At 67.4% G+C, this 20237-nt stretch overlaps 2 protein-coding genes across 2 annotated transcripts in view; one reads left to right on the top strand and one right to left on the bottom strand.

Annotated features, from left to right (window-relative positions):
* The window catches only part of NRBP2 (nuclear receptor binding protein 2), an 81684-nt gene extending 80882 nt beyond the window's left edge, over nucleotides 1–802 (bottom strand). Inside the window, exon 1 of the mRNA XM_089776079.1 lies at nucleotides 557–802. Coding sequence (XP_089632205.1) covers nucleotides 557–667 — 111 coding nt within the window. The 5' untranslated portion in view covers nucleotides 668–802. The remainder of the gene's footprint in view (nucleotides 1–556) is intronic.
* Nucleotides 803–11606: 10804 nt separating this feature from the next.
* On the top strand, nucleotides 11607–12756 carry LOC149525213 (uncharacterized). The gene is made up of 2 exons (XM_089775906.1): nucleotides 11607–11973; nucleotides 12169–12756. The coding sequence occupies exons 1-2, from the start codon at nucleotides 11628–11630 to the stop codon at nucleotides 12660–12662; spliced, it is 840 nt and encodes a 279-aa protein (XP_089632032.1). The 5' UTR covers nucleotides 11607–11627; the 3' UTR covers nucleotides 12663–12756.
* The last annotated feature ends 7481 nt before the right edge of the window (nucleotides 12757–20237 follow it).

A 20237-nucleotide genomic window follows, 5' to 3' on the forward strand; every position in this document is an offset into this window, starting at 1 on the left:
TCCCCAGCTCCCGCAGCTCCCCCCAGGACCCCCAGCCTCCCCCAGATCCCCAGCTCCCGCAGCCCCCCCAGCACCCCCAGCCCCCCCCAGAACCCCCGGCTCCCGCAGCTCCCCCCAGGACCCCCAGCCCCCCCGGACCCCCAGCTCCCGCAGCCCCCCCAGGACCCCCAGCCCCCCCGGATCCCCAGCTCCTGCAGCCCCCCCAGCACCCCCAGCCCCCCCGGACCCCCAGCTCCCGCAGCCCCCACCCAGGACCCCCAGCCCCCCAGGACCCCCAGGTCCCGCAGCCCCCCCAGGACCCCCGGCCCCCGCAGCCCCCCCAGAACCCCCAGCCCCCCCGGACTCCCAGGACCCCCGGCCCCCGCAGCCCCCCCCCCCCAGCCCCCCGGGCCCCCACCCCCGGCCCCCGGCCCCCCAACCCCCCCCCCCCCCCAGGACCCCCCCCCGGCCCCCCCCCAGCCCCCCCCCCCCCGGACTCCCACCCCCCCCCCGCCCCCCCCCCCCCCCCCCCCCGCCCCGCCCCCCCCAGCCCCCCCCCCCCAGGACCGCGCCCCACCTGCTCGCGGCGCTTCTGCCAGCGCCCGCAGGGACTCTCCTCCAGCACCTCGCTCTCCTCCTCGCTCTCCTCCTCCGGCTCCGCCGGCAGCGCGGCCTCCGCACCCGCCATGCCCGGCCCGGCCCGCAGCGTCCCCGGCCCGAGCCGCGGGGCAGGAGCGGCCCGTGCGGGACCTGTCACCGCCCGGCCCCGCCCCGCCCCCACTGCGGGGGGGTCGCTTCGACGGGCTGCAGCGACCGTCCAGCCCGCCTTCTGCAACGTCACGGGCACCGTGTAACGCCCCCGCCCTGTGCGACATCACAAGCGCCCGCGTAACGCCCCTCCCCGCCTTCTGCAACGTCACGGGCACCGTGTAACGCCCCCGCCCTGTGCGACATCACAAGCGCCCACGTAACGCCCCTCCCCGCCTTCTGCAACGTCACGGGCGCCGTGTAACGCCCCCGCCCTGTGCGACATCACAAGCGCCCGCGTAACGCCCCTCCCCGCCTTCTGCAACGTCACGGGCACCGTGTAACGCCCCCGCCCTGTGCGACATCACAAGCGCCCGCGTAACGCCCCTCCCCGCCTTCTGCAACGTCACGGGCACCGTGTAACGCCCCCGCCCTGTGCGACATCACAAGCGCCCGCGTAACGCCCCTCCCCGCCTTCTGCAACGTCACGGGCACCGTGTAACGCCCCCGCCCTGTGCGACATCACAAGCGCCCGTGTAACGCCCCTCCCCGCCTTCTGCAACGTCACGGGCACCGTGTAACGCCCCCGCCCTGTGCGACATCACAAGCGCCCGCGTAACGCCCCTCCCCGCCTTCTGCAACGTCACGGGCACCGTGTAACGCCCCCGCCCTGTGCGACATCACAAGCGCCCACGTAACGCCCCTCCCCGCCTTCTGCAACGTCACGGGCGCCGTGTAACGCCCCCGCCCTGTGCGACATCACAAGCGCCCGCGTAACGCCCCTCCCCGCCTTCTGCAACGTCACGGGCACCGTGTAACGCCCCCGCCCTGTGCGACATCACAAGCGCCCGCGTAACGCCCCTCCCCGCCTTCTGCAACGTCACGGGCACCGTGTAACGCCCCCGCCCTGTGCGACATCACAAGCGCCCGCGTAACGCCCCTCCCCGCCTTCTGCAACGTCACGGGCACCGTGTAACGCCCCCGCCCTGTGCGACATCACAAGCGCCCGTGTAACGCCCCTCCCCGCCTTCTGCTACGTCACGGGCACCGTGTAACGCCCCCGCCCTGTGCGACATCACAAGCGCCCGTGTAACGCCCCTCCCCGCCTTCTGCAACGTCACGGGCGCCGTGTAACGCCCCCGCCCTGTGCGACATCACAAGCGCCCGCGTAACGCCCCTCCCCGCCTTCTGCAACGTCACGGGCACCGTGTAACGCCCCCGCCCTGTGCGACATCACAAGCGCCCGCGTAACGCCCCTCCCCGCCTTCTGCAACGTCACAGCCACCATGTAACGCCCCCGCCCTATGCGACATCACAAGCGCCCGTGTAACGCCCCTCCCCGCCTTCTGCAACGTCACAGCCACCCTGTGACGCCCCCGCCCTGTGTGACATCACAAGCGCCCGTGTAACTCCCCTCCCCGCCTTCTGCAACGTCACGGACACCGTGTAACGCCCCCGCCTTGTGCGACATCACAAGTGCCCGCGTAACGCCCCTCCCCGCCTTCTGCAACGTCACGGACACCGTGTAACGCCCCCGCCCTGTGCGACATCACAAGCGCCCGCGTAACGCCCCTCCCCGCCTTCTGCAACGTCACGGGCACCGTGTAACGCCCCCGCCCTGTGCGACATCACAAGCGCCCGTGTAACGCCCCTCCCCGCCTTCTGCAACGTCACGGACACCGTGTAACGCCCCCGCCTTGTGCGACATCACAAGCGCCCGCGTAACGCCCCTCCCCGCCTTCTGCAACGTCACGGGCACCGTGTAACGCCCCCGCCCTGTGCGACATCACAAGCGCCCGTGTAACGCCCCTCCCCGCCTTCTGCAATGTCCCGGGCACCGTGTAACGCCCCCGCCCTGTGCGACAGCGCAAGCGCCCGTGTAACGCCCCTCCCCGCCTTCTGCAACGTCACGGGCACCGTGTAACGCCCCCGCCCTGTGCGACATCACAAGCGCCCGCGTAACGCCCCTCCCCGCCTTCTGCAACGTCACGGACACCGTGTAACGCCCCCGCCCTGTGCGACATCACAAGCGCCCGCGTAACGCCCCTCCCCGCCTTCTGCAACGTCACGGGCACCGTGTAACGCCCCCGCCCTGTGCGACATCACAAGCGCCCGCGTAACGCCCCTCCCCGCCTTCTGCAACGTCACGGGCACCGTGTAACGCCCCCGCCCTGTGTGACATCACAAGCGCCCGTGTAACGCCCCTCCCCGCCTTCTGCAATGTCCCGGGCACCGTGTAACGCCCCCGCCCTGTGCGACATCACAAGCGCCCGTGTAACGCCCCTCCCCGCCTTCTGCAACGTCACGGGCACCGTGTAACGCCCCCGCCCTGTGCGACATCACAAGCGCCCGTGTAACGCCCCTCCCCACCTTCTGCAACGTCACGGGCACCGTGTAACGCCCCCGCCCTGTGCGACATCACAAGCGCCCGCGTAACGCCCCTCCCCGCCTTCTGCAATGTCACGGGCACCGTGTAACGCCCCCGCCCTGTGCGACATCACAAGCGCCCGCGTAACGCCCCTCCCCGCCTTCTGCAACGTCACGGGTACCGTGTAACGCCCCCGCCCTGTGCGACATCACAAGCGCCCGCGTAACGCCCCTCCCCGCCTTCTGCAACGTCACGGGCACCGTGTAACGCCCCCGCCCTGTGCGACATCACAAGCGCCCGTGTAACGCCCCTCCCCGCCTTCTGCAACGTCACGGGCACCGTGTAACGCCCCCGCCCTGTGCGACATCACAAGCGCCCGCGTAACGCCCCTCCCCGCCTTCTGCAACGTCACGGGCACCGTGTAACGCCCCCGCCCTGTGCGACATCACAAGCGCCCGCGTAACGCCCCTCCCCGCCTTCTGCAACGTCACGGACACCGTGTAACGCCCCCGCCTTGTGCGACATCACAAGCGCCCGCGTAACGCCCCTCCCCGCCTTCTGCAACGTCACGGGTACCGTGTAACGCCCCCGCCCTGTGCGACATCACAAGCGCCCGCGTAACGCCCCTCCCCGCCTTCTGCAACGTCACGGACACCGTGTAACGCCCCCGCCCTGTGCGACATCACAAGCGCCCGCGTAACGCCCCTCCCCGCCTTCTGCAACGTCACGGACACCGTGTAACGCCCCCGCCTTGTGCGACATCACAAGCGCCCGCGTAACGCCCCTCCCCGCCTTCTGCAACGTCACAGCCACCCTGTGACGCCCCCGCCCTGTGTGACATCACAAGCGCCCGTGTAACTCCCCTCTCCGTCTTCTGCAATGTCCCGGGCACCGTGTAACGCCCCCGCCCTGTGCGACATCACAAGCGCCCGCGTAACGCCCCTCCCCGCCTTCTGCAACATCACAGCCACCATGTAACGCCCCCGCCCTGTGCGACATCACAAGCGCCCGTGTAACGCCCCTCCCCGCCTTCTGCAATGTCACGGGCACCGTGTAACGCCCCCGCCCTGTGCGACATCACAAGCGCCCGTGTAACGCCCCTCCCCGCCTTCTGCAACGTCCCGGGCACCGTGTAACGCCCCCGCCCTGTGCGACATCACAAGCGCCCGTGTAACGCCCCTCCCCGCCTTCTGCAACGTCCCGGGCACCGTGTAACGCCCCCGCCCTGTGCGACATCACAAGCGCCCGTGTAACGCCCCTCCCCGCCTTCTGCAACGTCACGGCCACCGTGTAACGCCCCCGCCCTGTGCGACATCACAAGCGCCCGCGTAACGCCCCTCCCCGCCTTCTGCAACGTCACGGACACCGTGTAACGCCCCCGCCCTGTGCGACATCACAAGCGCCCGCGTAACGCCCCTCCCCGCCTTCTGCAATGTCACGGGCACCGTGTAACGCCCCCGCCCTGTGCGACATCACAAGCGCCCGCGTAACGCCCCTCCCCGCCTTCTGCAACGTCACGGGTACCGTGTAACGCCCCCTCCTTGTGCGACATCACAAGCGCCCGTGTAACGCCCCTCCCCGCCTTCTGCAACGTCACGGACACCGTGTAACGCCCCCGCCCTGTGCGACATCACAAGCGCCAGCGTAACGCCCCTCCCCGCCTTCTGCAACGTCAATGGGTACCGTGTAACGCCCCCGCCCTGTGCGACATCACAAGCGCCCGTGTAACGCCCCTCCCCGCCTTCTGCAACGTCACGGGCACCGTGTAACGCCCCCGCCCTATGCGACAGCGCAAGCGCCTGCGTAACGCCCCTCCCCGCCTTCTGCAATGTCACGGGCACCGTGTAACGCCCCCGCCCTGTGCGACATCACAAGCGCCAGTGTAACGCCCCTCCCCGCCTTCTGCAACGTCACGGGCACCGTGTAACGCCCCCGCCCTGTGCGACATCATAAGCGCCCGCGTAACGCCCCTCCCCGCCTTCTGCAACGTCACGGGCACCGTGTAACGCCCCCGCCCTGTGCGACAGCGAAAGCGCCCGCGTAACGCCCCTCCCCGCCTTCTGCAACGTCACGGGCACCGTGTGACGCCCCCGCCCTGTGCGACATCACAAGCGCCCGTGTAACGCCCCTCCCCGCCTTCTGCAACGTCACGGACACCGTGTAACGCCCCCATCTTGTGCAACATCACAAGCGACCGTGTAACGCCCCTCCCCACCTTATGCAACATCACGGGCACCGTGTAACGCCCCCGCCCTGTGCGACATCACAAGCGCCCGTGTAACGCCCCTCCCGCCTTCTGCAACGTCACGGGCACCGTGTAACGCCCCCGCCCTGTGCGACATCACAAGCGCCCGCGTAACGCCCCTCCCCGCCTTCTGCAACGTCACGGCCGCCGTGTAACGCCCCCGCCTTGTGCGACATCACAAGCGCCCGTGTAACGCCCCTCCCCGCCTTCTGCAACGTTACGGGCACCGTGTAACGCCCCCGCCCTGTGCGACATCACAAGCGCCCGCGTAACGCCCCTCCCCGCCTTCTGCAACGTCACAGGCACCGTGTAACGCCCCCGCCCTGTGCGACATCACAAGCGCCCGCGTAACGCCCCTCCCCGCCTTCTGCAACGTCACGGGCACCGTGTAACGCCCCCGCCCTGTGCGACATCACAAGCGCCCGCGTAACGCCCCTCCCCGCCTTCTGCAACGTCACGGGCACCGTGTAACGCTCCCGCCCTGTGCAACATCACAAGCGCCCGTGTAACGCCCCTCCCCGCCTTCTGCAACGTCACGGGCGCCGTGTAACGCCCCCGCCTTGTGCGACATCACAAGCGCCCGTGTAACGCCCCTCCCCGCCTTCTGCAACGTCACAGCCACCCTGTGACGCCCCCGCCCTGTGTGACATCACAAGCGCCCGTGTAACTCCCCTCTCCGTCTTCTGCAATGTCCCGGGCACCGTGTAACGCCCCCGCCCTGTGCGACATCACAAGCGCCCGCGTAACGCCCCTCCCCGCCTTCTGCAACATCACAGCCACCATGTAACGCCCCCGCCCTGTGTGACATCACAAGCGCCCGTGTAACGCCCCTCCCCGCCTTCTGCAACGTCACGGGCACCGTGTAACGCCCCCGCCCTGTGCGACATCACAAGCGCCCGCGTAACGCCCCTCCCCGCCTTCTGCAACGTCACGGGCACCGTGTAACGCCCCCGCCCTGTGCGACATCACAAGCGCCCGTGTAACGCCCCTCCCCGCCTTCTGCAACGTCACGGGCACCGTGTAACGCCCCCGCCCTGTGCGACATCACAAGCGCCCGTGTAACGCCCCTCCCCGCCTTCTGCAACGTCCCGGACACCGTGTAACGCCCCCGCCCTGTGCGACATCACAAGCGCCCGCGTAACGCCCCTCCCCGCCTTCTGCAATGCCCCGGGCACCGTGTAACGCCCCCGCCGTGTGCGACATCACAAGCGCCCGTGTAACGCCCCTCCCCGCCTTCTGCAACGTCACAGCCACCGTGTAACGCCCCCGCCCTGTGCAACATCACAAGCGCCCGTGTAATGCCCCTCCCCGCCTTCTGCAATGTCACGGGCACCGTGTAACGCCCCCGCCCTGTGCGACATCACAAGCGCCCGTGTAACGCCCCTCCCCGCCTTCTGCAACGTCACAGGCACCGTGCAACGCCCCCGCCCTGTGCGACATCACAAGCGCCCGTGTAACGCCTCTCCCCGCCTTCTGCAACGTCACAGGCACCGTGTAACGCCCCCGCCCTGTGCGACATCACAAGCGCCCGCGTAACGCCCCTCCCCGCCTTCTGCAACGTCACGGGCACCGTGTAACGCCCCCGCCCTGTGCGACATCACAAGCGCCCGTGTAACGCCCCTTCCCGCCTTCTGCAACGTCACGGGCACCGTGTAACGCTCCCGCCCTGTGCGACATCACAAGCGCCCGTGTAACGCCCCTCCCCGCCTTCTGCAACGTCACGGGCACCGTGTAACGCCCCCGCCCTGTGCGACATCACAAGCGCCCGTGTAACGCCCTCACCCTCTCTTGTGCAACATCACATGCGCCCGTGTAACGCTCCCCGCCTTCTGCAACGTCACGGGCGCCCGTGCAACGCCCCCTCCTCCGCCAGGCGGTACCAGAATCTGGGCTCCTGCAGGCCTCAGGAGCCTGCCCGGTACCCGAGTCCCCATGGGTCATGCTGGCTCCAGTCCCTGGGTCCTGGCACTGCTGGATCCTGGGTGCGTCTCTGCCCAGCTGTCAGCCAGAGCCCTGCCCCCCAGCACCTTCACCAGCCCCCTGCCCTATCCAGACCCCAGTCGGCACCTGCCCTCAGCCTGCCCGGGGCTCCCCCACACCAGCTTTTCTGGGGCGGGATCGGAGCTAACTCCCTGGGAGGGGGATCCCTGCTCCCGCCCCAGCTCTCAGGAAAGCGGGATACTGCTCCTGCAGCACTGGAGCCTGCTGGGGGTTGTTATCCAACAGTGTCAAGAAAGAACAGGACAAAGGTCAGCAGCCACCTGCTCTCCCTGCAGGTTCCCCCCCCCCCCAGTTAAAACCAGGCCCCGAGCCTGCTGGTGAGTGAAGGGCTTTGCAGGGGGGGGACCCGGGGGTACGCTGGACACCGTGGTACAGGCACAGCGCCACCATAGGGGCTTTGCTGGTCCTGCTCACACGCCACTTCCTCCCAGAGCCTTCCCCAGCCCTGTCCCCCGCACACCGATGCCCCCAACCCAGAGCCTGCACCCAGCGCTCAAACTCCCCCCCAGAACCTGCACCCCCTTCTGCATCACCATCCCCTCTCCCCGCCCCAAACTCCCCCCAGAGCCTGCACCCCTCCCCTGCCCCAAACTCCCTCCCAGAGCCTGCACCCCTCCCCACCCCAAACTCCATCCCAGAACCTGCACCCCCTTCTGCATCACCATCCCCTCTCCCCGCCCCAAACTCCCCCCAGAGCCTGCACCCCTCCCCTGCCCCAAACTCCCCCCAGAGCCTGCACCCCTCCCCTGCCCCAAACTCCCCCCAGAGCCTGCACCCCTCCCCTGCCCCAAACTCCCTCCCAGAGCCTGCATCCCTCCCCCACCCCAAACTCCATCCCAGAGCCTGCACCCCTCCCCTGCCCCAAACTCCCCCCAGAGCCTGCATCCCTCCCCCTGCCCCAAACTCCCCCCCAGAGCCTGCATCCCTCCCCCCCCCCACCCCCCAAACTCCCTCCCAGAGCCTGCATCCCTCCCCCTCCCCCTCACCCCTCCCCCGCCCCCCCCCCAGAGCCTGCATCCCTCCCCCCCCCACCCCAAACTCCATCCCAGAGCCTGCACCCCTCCCCTGCCCCAAACTCCCCCCAGAGCCTGCATCCCTCCCCCCCCACCCCAAACTCCCTCCCAGAGCCTGCACCCCTCCCCCGCCCCAAACTCCATCCCAGAGCCTGCATCCCTCCCCCACCCCAAATTCCCTCCCAGAGCCTGCATCCCTCCCCCACCCCAAACTCCCTCCCAGAGCCTGCACCCCTCCCCCGCCCCAAACTCCCTCCCAGAGCCTGCACCCCTCCCCCGCCCCAAACTCCCTCCCAGAGCCTGCACCCCTCCCCCGCCCCAAACTCCCTCCCAGAGCCTGCACCCCTCCCCCGCTCCAAACTCCCTCCCAGAGCCTGCACCCCTCCCCTGCCCCAAACTCCCTCCCAGAGCCTGCACCCCTCCCCTGCCCCAAACTCCCTCCCAGAGCCTGCACCCCTCCCCCGCCCCAAACTCCATGCCAGAGCCTGCACCCCTCCCCTGCCCCAAACTCCCCCCCCCAGAGCCATAAGCGGGGAGGGAGAGGGGCTGTGACGGCGTGTCAGGGTCCCCCTGTCTCCTGCACCCCTGTAGTGGTACGAACAGACTCCCCCAGCCAGTAGAACAGGGGAGTTTATTGCTTCTCCAGGGTACAGCCCAGCACTGATGGAATCTGGTTCCAGGGCAGGCCTAGGATGCCTCAGCCCCCTTGAGATGGGGGAGCCTGGGCCCCGAAATCCCAGCCCCTTGCTTAGGCTGCTTCCCCTGTGATACCAGACAGAAACTCAAACTCTCCCCCAGCCCTGCCCCCAGCCAGGTGCTGGTCTCCCCCCCTCCCTTTGTGTCTCCCTGGGTGTCCGGGTTAATGCACATGTGGGAGAGTCAGTGAGAATCTCCCATCCCAGCGCAGGGGCCCGGGTCACAGAGCAGACAGCCCCCCCTGCGCCACAGGGGGAGACTTTGTGCTGGGAGGGGTGCAGTTTCTGGGCACTGCCCAGTCCCCCCAGCTGTTGGAACACACAGACCCAGCCAGTCTTTAGGGTCACAGTGCAGCTTGCGCCCCTCAGTCTCTGGCTGGAGGGGAGCAAACGTCTCGGTTCCAGTTCATGAGAGAACCAGAAGAAGCGCACTGGGCGGGAGCGCGAGGTGCACGCTGGGGAGGGTCCCGAGAAGAGCCAGACAGATGATTGAAGGGCCAGAGAACAGGAGCCAGGAGGAGAGGCTGAAGGAATCGGGCTTGTTCCATTTGGAAAGGAGCCTGAGCGGGGACATGAGACTTGTTTTCTGGTATCTAAAAGGCGTCACAAGGGGGAGGGAGAAAACTTGTTCCCCTTGGCCTCTGAGGACAGGACAGGACAGGACGCGATGGGCTTGAACTGCAGCCAGGGAGGTTGAAGTTGGACATGAGGAAAAACTTCCTGCCTGTCAGGGTGGAATAAATCGCCTAGGGGGGTTGTGGACTCTCCATCCCTGGAGATGCTGAAGAGTAGGTTGGACACACACCGGGCAGGGATGGGCTAAACCAGACGGTGCTGGGTCCTGCCGTGAGGGCGGGGACTGGTCTTGGTGACCTCTCGAGGTCCCTTGCAGTTCTAGGATTCTGTGATTCTTCTATGGCAAGTTAGGAATATGGGCCCTGTACCTGCATTTCAATATTTCTCTCCGGAGCGAGTAGCAGGGGCACTATGGCCGGGGCAGTTTATTCAGTGCTGCATGGACAATGGGCCGTAAGTGTTGCCAATAAACACCTTGAAATGCAGCCGGGAACCTGCAGCCCCGCAGGCGCCCCATGGCTATTGGCAGGTTGGGAGATCCCATCACATAGGAGAAAAATGGGTTTTCCTCCGCATGAGCGAAATCATAAAAAGGCCTTCAAGGTGACTCCATCCTGGCCTCACTCCTGCCCTCCGCTCCGGAGCACCGGGTGAAGGCCGAAGGCCGGGAAGGATTTGCCGGCCCCCCCGACACGGGACACAGAATCCTAGAACACTAGGACGGGACGGGACCTCGAGAGGTGCAGTCCAGCCTCCACCCCCATGGCAGGACCCAGCACTGCCTAGACCGTCCCTGACGGACATTTCTCCAACCTGCTCTTCAGTATCTCCAGAGACGGGGATTCCACAGCCTCCCTAGACGTGCCCCAGGGACCGTTGTGTGGCAGCGCGTCCCATCCCTGCGCAGAGCCTGCCCCAGGCACCTGGGGACTGAGGTGTGTGACGTGTTCCCTGGACGTCTCACTCGCCGCCGTCTCTTTCCTTCACTAACGAACTTCTAGGGGTCACATGCTACAGGACGGGCCCAGCGAGCTCTTGGGGTAAGAGCCGAGGTGCAAATTGACCTGGGACTGTGGCTGCTCCTTTGGGACTGAGAGAGCCTGTTTGGAGGTGGGGGATGGGTTATCACCTCCCCACTGTGTGAGGTGGGGCTGGGGGGCACAGGGAGCACTGGGGTGTCTGAGGGGAGGTGGGGGATGGGTTATCACCTCCCCACTGTGTGAGGTGGGGCTGGGGGGCACAGGGAGCACTGGGGTGTCTGAGGGAAGGTGGGGGATGGGTTATAACCTCTCCCCTGTGTGAGGGGGGGCTGGGGGGCACAGGGAGCACTGGGGTGTCTGAGGGAAGGTGGGGGATGGGTTATAACCTCTCCCCTGTGTAAGGGGGCTGGGGGGCACAGGGAGCACTGGGGGTATGTCTACACTAGAAAGTTAGTTCGAACTAACGGACGTTAGTTCGAACTAACTTTCCTATGCGCTACACTAGCGCTCCGTTAGTTCGAACTTAATTCGAACTAACGGAGCGCTTAGTTCGAACTAGGTAAACCTCATTTTACGAGGACTAACGCCTAGTTCGAACTAGCTAGTTCGAACTAAGGGCTGTGTAGCCCTTTAGTTCGAACTAGTGGGAGGCTAAGGCTTCCCAGGTTTCCCTGGTGGCCACTCTGGCCAACACCAGGGAAACTCTATTGCCCCCCTCCCGGCCCCGGAGCCCTTAAAGGGCCACGGGCTGGCTACTCACTTTGTGCCAGTTGCAAGGCTGCCAGCACCCGTGCCTGCACAGCCTGCACCTGCCACACTATGAGCCAGCCATCCGAGGGCTCCCAGCCCTCCACTGCTCCCCACGACCAGCCTGGCGGCTCCCGGGAGCCTGCCCGGGGGCGCAAAAGGCGGGCGCCCGCCTGGTCAAGTGCGGAGATCGTGGACCTCATCGAGGTTTGGGGGGAAGCCTCAAATGTCCACGATCTCCGCACTAGCCACCGGAACGCGGCCGTCTATGGACGCATGGCTGCCAGCCTGGCCGCCAGGGGCCACCAGCGCAGCCGGGAGCAGGTGCGCTGCAAGATTAAAGACTTGCGGCAGTCCTACTCCCGGGCCTGCCTGCCAGGGGCTGACCCGGAGGCCTGCCCCCACTTCCATGCCCTGGACCGCATCCTGGGGCCTCATGCCGTCCCTGCCCCCCGGGACGTGATTGACCCCGGGGCAGAGGGACCGCTCCTGGACACCGAGGAGGAGGAAGAGGGCTCTGAGAGCCAGGAGCCTGCTGCCAGCCTTCCCAGGACCCGGGACCCCCGAGGCACCCCACAGAGCCGCTCGCCTGCATCATCAGAGGCCGGGGAGGCGTCCACCTGTGAGTACCCTCGTGTTCCCCTTATGTGTACGGGGGGCTGGGGCGAGAGGGAGCCCCGGGACCGTGCGCCTGGGCCTTGCCCACTACGGAGCAGCAGCTGGGGATCCTGCAGGGGCCCTGGCCTTGCAGAGGGGAGATGGGTTTCACACACCTGGGCCCCTGGGGTAATTGACCGCTGGTCTTCTTGCACCACAGCTGCAGCACCGGGGACTGCAGGGCGCACCACCCCGCCTGCAGCAGCCGCCCGCGCCCGGGCAAGCAGGACAGCCAGGAACCAGGAGGACTACCAGAGGCGGCATCTCCGGTTCCTGGACCGACAGCTCCGTCTCCAGGACCACTGGGTCCAGGAGGACCTCAGGCTGCGCCAGAGGAGTCTGGAGGCCCTGGAGGAGCAGGGCCGTGCCCTGCGAGGCCACCTCCAGAGCCTGCTGGACCGCTTTCCATTTCCTCCTCCCCCTGCTCCCCCTCTTGCTCCCCCTGCTCCCCCTCTTGCTCCCCCTCTTGCTCCCCCTGCTCCCCCTCTTGCTCCCCCTCTTGCTCCCCCTGCTCCTCCTGCTCCTCCTGCTTCCGCTCCTGCTTCCTCCACACCCCCTGTCCTCTCTGCCCCCCCCTCCACAACCATTCCCCACCGACGCCCCCGGACCCGCAGTGTGGCGAGACGGGAGAGGCACCCAGACTCCCACCCCTGAGCTTTCCTTTCCCTTCCTCCCTTCCCTCCCCTCCCCTTCCAGCTCCCTCGTCCCAGGTTTCCCCCTCCCTTCTCCCACCTTCATTCCTCCCTCCCCACCCCAGTTCTGTGAAATAAACAGACGTTTTTGTTGGAAAAACAGGTGTCTTTATTTGACAGTAGGTAGGGAGGGGAAAGGGGAAGGGGGGGGTAGGGTGGAAGAAGGCCCCGGTGGGGCATGCAGGGAGAGGTCAGTCCTCCTCCTCCTCCACCTGGAAGCTCTCCCGCAGGGCTTCCCGGATCCGGATGGCCCCCCGCTGGGCTTCCCGGACGGCGGCGGTGCGGGGCTGACCGTAGTGTCCAGCCATGCGGTCAGCCTCAGCCATCCAGGCTGGCAAGAAAGCCTCCCCCTTCCGCTCACACAAATTGTGGCGCACACAACATGCCGCCACCACGGGAGGGATGTTGTGCTCGGCCAGGTCCAGACGGGTGAGGAGGCATCGAAAGCGGGCTTTCAGTCGCCCGAAGGCCCCCTCCACCACGATGCGGGCCCTGCTCAGCCTGTTATTGAAGGCCTGGCGGGAGGGATTGAGGTGTCCCGTGTAGGGCTTCATGAGCCAGGGCTGCAGTGGGTAGGCGGCATCCCCCACCAGGCAGACGGGCATGTCCACGTCCCCGACCCTGATGTGGCGGTCGGGGAAGAAGGTCCCGTCCTGCAGCCGCTGGCACACGGAGGAGTTCCGGTACACCCGGGCGTCGTGTGCTTTGCCGGACCAGCCCACATTTATGTCCGTCAACTGTCCCCGGTGGTCACATACGGCCTGCAGGATGACGGAGAAGTACCCCTTGCGGTTCACGTACCGGGACGCCTGGTGTTCCGGGGCACGGATGGGGATGTGCGTCCCGTCGATGGCCCCCCCGCAGTTGGGGAAGCCGAGGGCGCCGAATCCCCGGATGACGGCATCCGGGTTGGCGAGGCGGACCACCCTGCGGAGCAGCACCCGGTTGATGGCCTTGACCACCTGCGGAGAGAGACACAGCAAAGCGTCAATCAGTGGGGCGCCCGGGTGGCTGGGAGCGTGCGTGCCCTGGCAGTGCCCCGCGCCCCACTCCCGGAAGCAACCCCCCTGGCGGCGTGTAGTACGGCCGGGACAGCCCGACCCCTCCGGTGCGGGGCGCTTTCGCCTCCTCCCGCCCCCCCCTTTGTCCCTGGGGCGGCCCATCCCCTCCTCGCAGCCCCCCTGCCCCCCGGCTCGGTGGCCGACGAGCGCCGTACCTGCATGAGCACTGCTCCGACAGTGGATCTCCCCACGCCGAACTGGTTCCCGACGGATCGGTAGCTGTCCGGCGTGGAGAGCTTCCAGAGGGCGATGGCCACCCGCTTCTGGAGGGGGATGGCGGGCCTCATGCGAGTGTCCCTTCTTTGCAGGGCAGGGGCGAGCCACTCGCAGAGCTCCAGGAAGGTGTCCCTCCTCATCCTAAAGTTCTGGGTCCACTGTCGGTCGTCCCAGCGCTCCAGGACGATGCGGTCCCACCAGTCGCTGCTGGTGTCCAGACGCCAGATGCGGCGGGGCACGCCGGTGCCGGGGCGCCGCCGCGGCTCCTCCACGGCCCCCAGGGCGGCCAGGCGGAGAGGCAGGGGGCTGACGTTCCCCAGGTGGTGCCAGGCAGCCTCGAGCCATTGCTGGCAGGCTTGCAGCAGCAAGTCCAGAACGTGCACCAGAAGGTGCAGGGCGAGCCGTGGCTCCATGTTGCCACCTGCGGCGGTCCCCCCCGAAGGGAAGCACCGACACAGACGGGCACAGAGACCGACGCTTTGCTGTCCCTCGGCGAGGTTGGCAAGCAAGCAGGAAAAGCTGAGAACCGGCTGTCCAGGGGGGGTCCCTTTAAGCACGAGCCTCAGATAGCCTCAGACAGCAGCCACACAAAGCAACTGCTGACCTGATGCCCTGCCAGAACCGGTTTCAGCTGCCCTTAAATGCCCCCCTGCGTCCAATCAGTGTGGACGCGCTAGTTCGAACTAGCAAAACGCTAGTTCGAACTAGTTTTTAGTTCTAGATGCGCTAGTTCGAACTAGCTTAGTTCGAATTAACTAATTCGAACTAAGTTAGTTCGAACTAGCGCTGTAGTGTAGACGTACCCAGGGGTGTTGAGGGGAGGTGGGGGATGGGTTATAACCTCTCCCCTGTGTAAGGGGGGGCTGGGGGGCACAGGGAGCACTGGGGTGTCTGAGGGAAGGTGGGGGATGGGTTATAACCTCTCCCCTGTGTGAGGTGGGGCTGGGGGGCACAGGGAGCACTGGGGTGTCTGAGGGGAGGTGGGGGATGGGTTATAACCTCTCCCCTGTGTAAGGGGGCTGGGGGGCACAGGGAGCACTGGGGTGTTGAGGGGAGGTGGGGGATGGGTTATAACCTCTCCCCTGTGTAAGGGGGGGCTGGGGGGCACAGGGAGCACTGGGGTGTTGAGGGGAGGTGGGGGATGGGTTATAACCTCTCCCCTGTGTAAGCGGGGGCTGGGGGGCACAGGGAGCACTGGGGTGTCTGAGGGGAGGTGGGGGATGGGTTATAATCTCTCCCCTGTGTGAGGTAGGGCTGGGGGGGCACAGGGAGCACTGGGGTGTGTGAGGGGAGGTGGGGGATGGGTTATAACCTCTCCCCTGTGTAAGGGGGGCTGGGGGGGCACAGGGAGCACTGGGGTGTCTGAGGGGAGGTGGGGGATGGGTTATAACCTCTCCCCTGTGTAAGGGGGGGCTGGGGGGCACAGGGAGCACTGGGGTGTCTGAGGGGAGGTGGGGGATGGGTTATAACCTCTCCCCTGTGTAAGGGGGGCTGGGGGGGCACAGGGAGCACTGGGGTGTCTGAGGGGAGGTGGGGGATGGGTTATAACCTCTCCCCTGGGTAAGGGGGGGCTGGGGGGCACAGGGAGCACTGGGGTGTCTGAGGGAGGTGGGGGATGGGTTATAACCTCTCCCCTGTGTAAGGGGGGGCTGGGGGGGCACAGGGAGCACTGGGGTGTGTGAGGGGAGGTGGGGGATGGGTTATAACCTCTCCCCTGTGTGAGGGGGGGCTGGGGGGCACAGGGAACACTGGGGTGTCTGAGGGGAGGTGGGGGATGGGTTATAACCTCTCCCCTGTGTGAGGGGGGCTGGGGGGGCACAGGGAGCACTGGGGTGTCTGAGGGGAGGTGGGGGATGGGTTATAACCTCTCCCCTGGGTAAGGGGGGGCTGGGGGGCACAGGGAGCACTGGGGTGTCTGAGGGAGGTGGGGGATGGGTTATAACCTCTCCCCTGTGTAAGGGGGGGCTGGGGGGGCACAGGGAGCACTGGGGTGTGTGAGGGGAGGTGGGGGATGGGTTATAACCTCTCCCCTGTGTGAGGTGGGGCTGGGGGGCACAGGGAGCACTGGGGTGTGTGAGGGGAGGTGGGGGATGGGTTATAACCTCTCCCCTGTGTGAGGTGGGGCTGGGGGGCACAGGGAGCACTGGGGTGTGTGAGGGGAGGTGGGGGATGGGTTAGAACCTCTCCCCTGTGTGAGGGGGGGCTGGGGCGGGAGCACAGGGAGTGATGGGGTGTCTGAGGGGAGGTGGGGGATGGGTTATAACCTCTCCCCTGTGTAAGGGGGGACTGGGGGGCACAGGGAGCACTGGGGTGTCTGAGGGGAGGTGGGGGATGGGTTAGAACCTCTCCCCTGTGTGAGGGGGGGCTGGGGCGGGAGCACAGGGAGTGATGGGATGTGTGAGGGGATTTGCTTGTGAGGCTCCATGCTGGCCAGGGTGGCAGCTGATGTGCTCGGTGCGGCTGGTTTGGTGCCCTGTAGGGAGGACCCCAGGCTTGGGCGGTACATAGCCCTGGGTCTGAGCAACTTGCCCTGATTTGACTCTCTCAGTGGTGCCCCAGGCCAACCTGTTGTATTACAAGTGTGTATGGTGACCCCATTGTTGTGCGCTGACCCCCACGGGGCATGGTGACCCTCGCGATGCACTGACCCTCGCGGGGCATGGCGACCCTCGCGGTGCGCTGATCCTCGCAGGGCATGGTGACCCTCGCGGTGCGCTGACCCTCGCGATGCACTGACCCTCGCGGTGTGCTGACCCTCGCGGTGCGCTGACCCTCGCGGGGCATGGCGACCCTCGCGGTGCGCTGATCCTCGCAGGGCATGGTGACCCTCGCGGTGCGCTGACCCTCGCGAGGCATGGCGACCCTCGCGGTGTGCTGACCCTCGCGGTGCGCTGATCCTCGCAGGGCATGGTGACCCTCGCGGTGCGCTGACCCTCGCGGTGTGCTGACCCTCGCGGTGCGCTGATCCTCGCAGGGCATGGTGACCCTCGTGGTGCGCTGACCCTCGCGGGGCATGGCGACCCTCACGGTGCGCTGATCCTCGCAGGGCATGGTGACCCGCGCGGTGCGTTGACCCTCGCGGTGCGCTGACCCTCGCGGTGCGCTGACCCTCGCAGGGCATGGTGACCCTCGCGGTGCGCTGACCCTCGTGGGGCATGGCGACCCTCGTGGTGCGCTTATCCTCGCAGGGCATGGCGACCCTCGCGGTGCGCTGACCCTCGCGGTGCGCTTATCCTCGCAGGGCATGGTGACCCTCGCGGTGCGCTGACCCTCGCGGGGCATGGCGACCCTCGTGGTGCGCTTATCCTCGCAGGGCATGGCGACCCTCGCGGTGCGCTGACCCTCGCGGTGCGCTGACCCTCGCGGGGCATGGTGACCCTCACGATGCGCTGACCCTCACAGTGCGCTGACCCTCACAGTGCGCTGACCCTCGCGGTGCGCTGATCCTCGCGGGGCATGGTGACCCTCGCGGTGCGCTGACCCTCGCGGTGTGCTGACCCTCGCGGTGCGCTGACCCTCGCGATGCGCTGACCCTCGCGGGGCATGGTGACCCTCGCGGTGCGCTGACCCTCGCGATGCGCTGACTCTCGCGGGGCATGGTGACCCTCGCGGTGCGCTGACCCTCGTGGGGCATGGTGACCCTCGCGGTGCGCTGACCCTCGCGGTGCGCTGACCCTCGCGGGGCATGGTGACCCTCGCGATGCGCTGACCCTCGCGGGGCATGGTGACCCTCGCGATGCGCTGACCCTCGCGGGGCACGCTGACCCTCGCGGGGCATGGTGACCCTCGCGGGGCATGGTGACCCTCGCAGTGCACTGACCCTCGCGGGGCACGGTGACCCTCGCGGGGCATGGTGACCCTTGCGGTGTGCTGACCCTCGCGGTGCGCTGACCCTCGCAGTGCACTGACCCTCGCGGGGCACGCTGACCCTCGCGGGGCATGGTGACCCTCGCGATGCGCTGACCCTCGCGGGGCATGGTGACCCTCGCGGTGCGCTGACCCTCGCAGTGCACTGACCCTCGCGGAGCACTGACCCTCGCAGGGCACGCTGACACTCGCGGGGCACGCTGACCCTTGTGGGGCATTGAGAACCAGCGGCATAGACCCAATGTGGGAGCCGCAGAAAGAGCCCCCCAGGAGAGACGTGGGCCAAGTCCGGCCTGACCCACCTGCCAGTTCCTGCCAACCAGGGGAGGGCAGCCCGAGTGGCCCCCTTTTTTCCTGACCTGGCTCTGGGTGGCGGGCAGCTCCCGGAGGAGCTGCAGCTCTTGCCTGGGAATGCGAGTGCCCCAGCCCTGCTGGCACCCGGTGGGCGAGGGGCTCCCTGCCCCGTTGTTGCAGATCTACACTGGCCTCCCACAGGGCAGCCTGGTAACCCTGCAGCGCCCAGCACCACAGATCCCAGGGCACAGCCAGGGAGGCACCTTCCAGATTATCCCATTGCCAGGGAGGGAAGGAAAGCAGGCCTGTGGCCTGAGCTCAGGCACCTTCCGGCAGGGGCTGCACAGCCTGACCTGGGCCAATCCCAGCACACCCAGCCCCTGCGCCCAGGGACCCCCCAATCCCAGCACACCCAGCCCCTGCTCCCAGGGACCCCCAATCCCAGCACACCCAGCCCCTGCGCCCAGGGACCCCCAATCCCAGCACACCCAGCCCCTGCGCCCAGGGACCCCCAATCCCAGCACACCCAGCCCCTGCGCCCAGGGACCCCCAATCCCAGCACACAGAGCGCCTAGGTGTGAGGGACCCCCAATCCCAGCACACCCAGCCCCTGCACCCAGGGACCCCCAATCCCAGCACACCCAGCCCCTGCGCCCAGGGACCCCCAATCCCAGCGCACCCAGCCCCTGCGCCCAGGGACCCCCAATCCCAGCACACCCAGCCCCTGCGCCCAGGGACCCCCAATCCCAGCACACCCAGCCCCTGCGCCCAGGGACCCCCAATCCCAGCACACAGAGCGCCTAGGTGTGAGGGACCCCCAATCCCAGCACACCCAGCCCCTGCGCCCAGGGACCCCCAATCCCAGCACACCCAGCCCCTGCGCCCAGGGACCCCCCAATCCCAGCACACCCAGCCCCTGCGCCCAGGGACCCCCCAATCCCAGCACACCCAGCCCCTGCGCCCAGGGACCCCCCATCCCAGCACACAGAGCGCCTAGGTGTGAGGGACCCCCAATCCCAGCACACCCAGCCCCTGCGCCCAGGGACCCCCAATCCCAGCACACAGAGCGCCTAGGTGTGAGGGACCCCCAATCCCAGCACACCCAGCCCCTGCGCCCAGGGACCCCCAATCCCAGCACACAGAGCGCCTAGGTGTGAGGGACCCCCAATCCCAGCACACAGAGCGCCTAGGTGTGAGGGACCCCCAATCCCAGCACACCCAGCCCCTGCGCCCAGGGACCCCCCATCCCAGCACACAGAGCGCCTAGGTGTGAGGGACCCCCCCATCCCAGCACACCCAGCCCCTGCACCCAGAGCGCCTAGGTGTGAGGGACCCCCAATCCCAGCACACCCAGCCCCTGCGCCCAGGGACCCCCAATCCCAGCACACAGAGCGCCTAGGTGTGAGGGACCCCCCATCCCAGCACACCCAGCCCCTGCACCCAGAGCGCCTAGGTGTGAGGGACCCCCAATCCCAGCACACAGAGCACCTAGGTGTGAGGGACCCCCAATCCCAGCACACCCAGCCCCTGCGCCCAGGGACCCCCAATCCCAGCGCACAGAGCGCCTAGGTGTGAGGGACCCCCAATCCCAGCGCACAGAGCGCCTAGGTGTGAGGGAACCACAATCCCAGGGGCCTTCCTCCCGCCCCCCAGGTGGGGGTGGGACAGGGACTGAGCTGCCTCTTCCACCGCAGGGAGAGCCCATAACGGGCCTTCCAGATGCTGGGTGGTGCATCCTGCTGCTGGCGCTGAGCCTGGCCCTGCGCATGGATAACACCCAGTGCTGCCTGGCAGGTCTGGGAGCGGGAGGCCCCTTTCCGGACGGCACAAAGCTTCCAGGCACCTTTTGGGAGGACAGCGAGGACCAAGCGGGGCTCCCCCAGCTCTGCGCTGGAGCTGAGCACGGCGACTCAGCGGCTCTCAGAGGCGGGGGCAGTGCCCGTTTCGCAGCGTGGAGCCGCTGTGGCTGGGCCCATGAAGACACAGGTTCAGTCTGCTCATGTCAGCTGCAGGTTTAAAGATTCCCTTTATTGAGTCAAGACAGGAGAGCCCCACGGGCGCTGGCACTGCCTCTAGCCAGCCTCGGCTGTGGCACAGCA

The sequence above is a fragment of the Pelodiscus sinensis genome, chromosome 2, assembly GCF_052426305.1.
Source record: "Pelodiscus sinensis isolate ZL-2025 chromosome 2, ASM5242630v1, whole genome shotgun sequence".
In the NCBI taxonomy this organism is placed as follows: Eukaryota; Metazoa; Chordata; order Testudines; family Trionychidae; genus Pelodiscus; species Pelodiscus sinensis.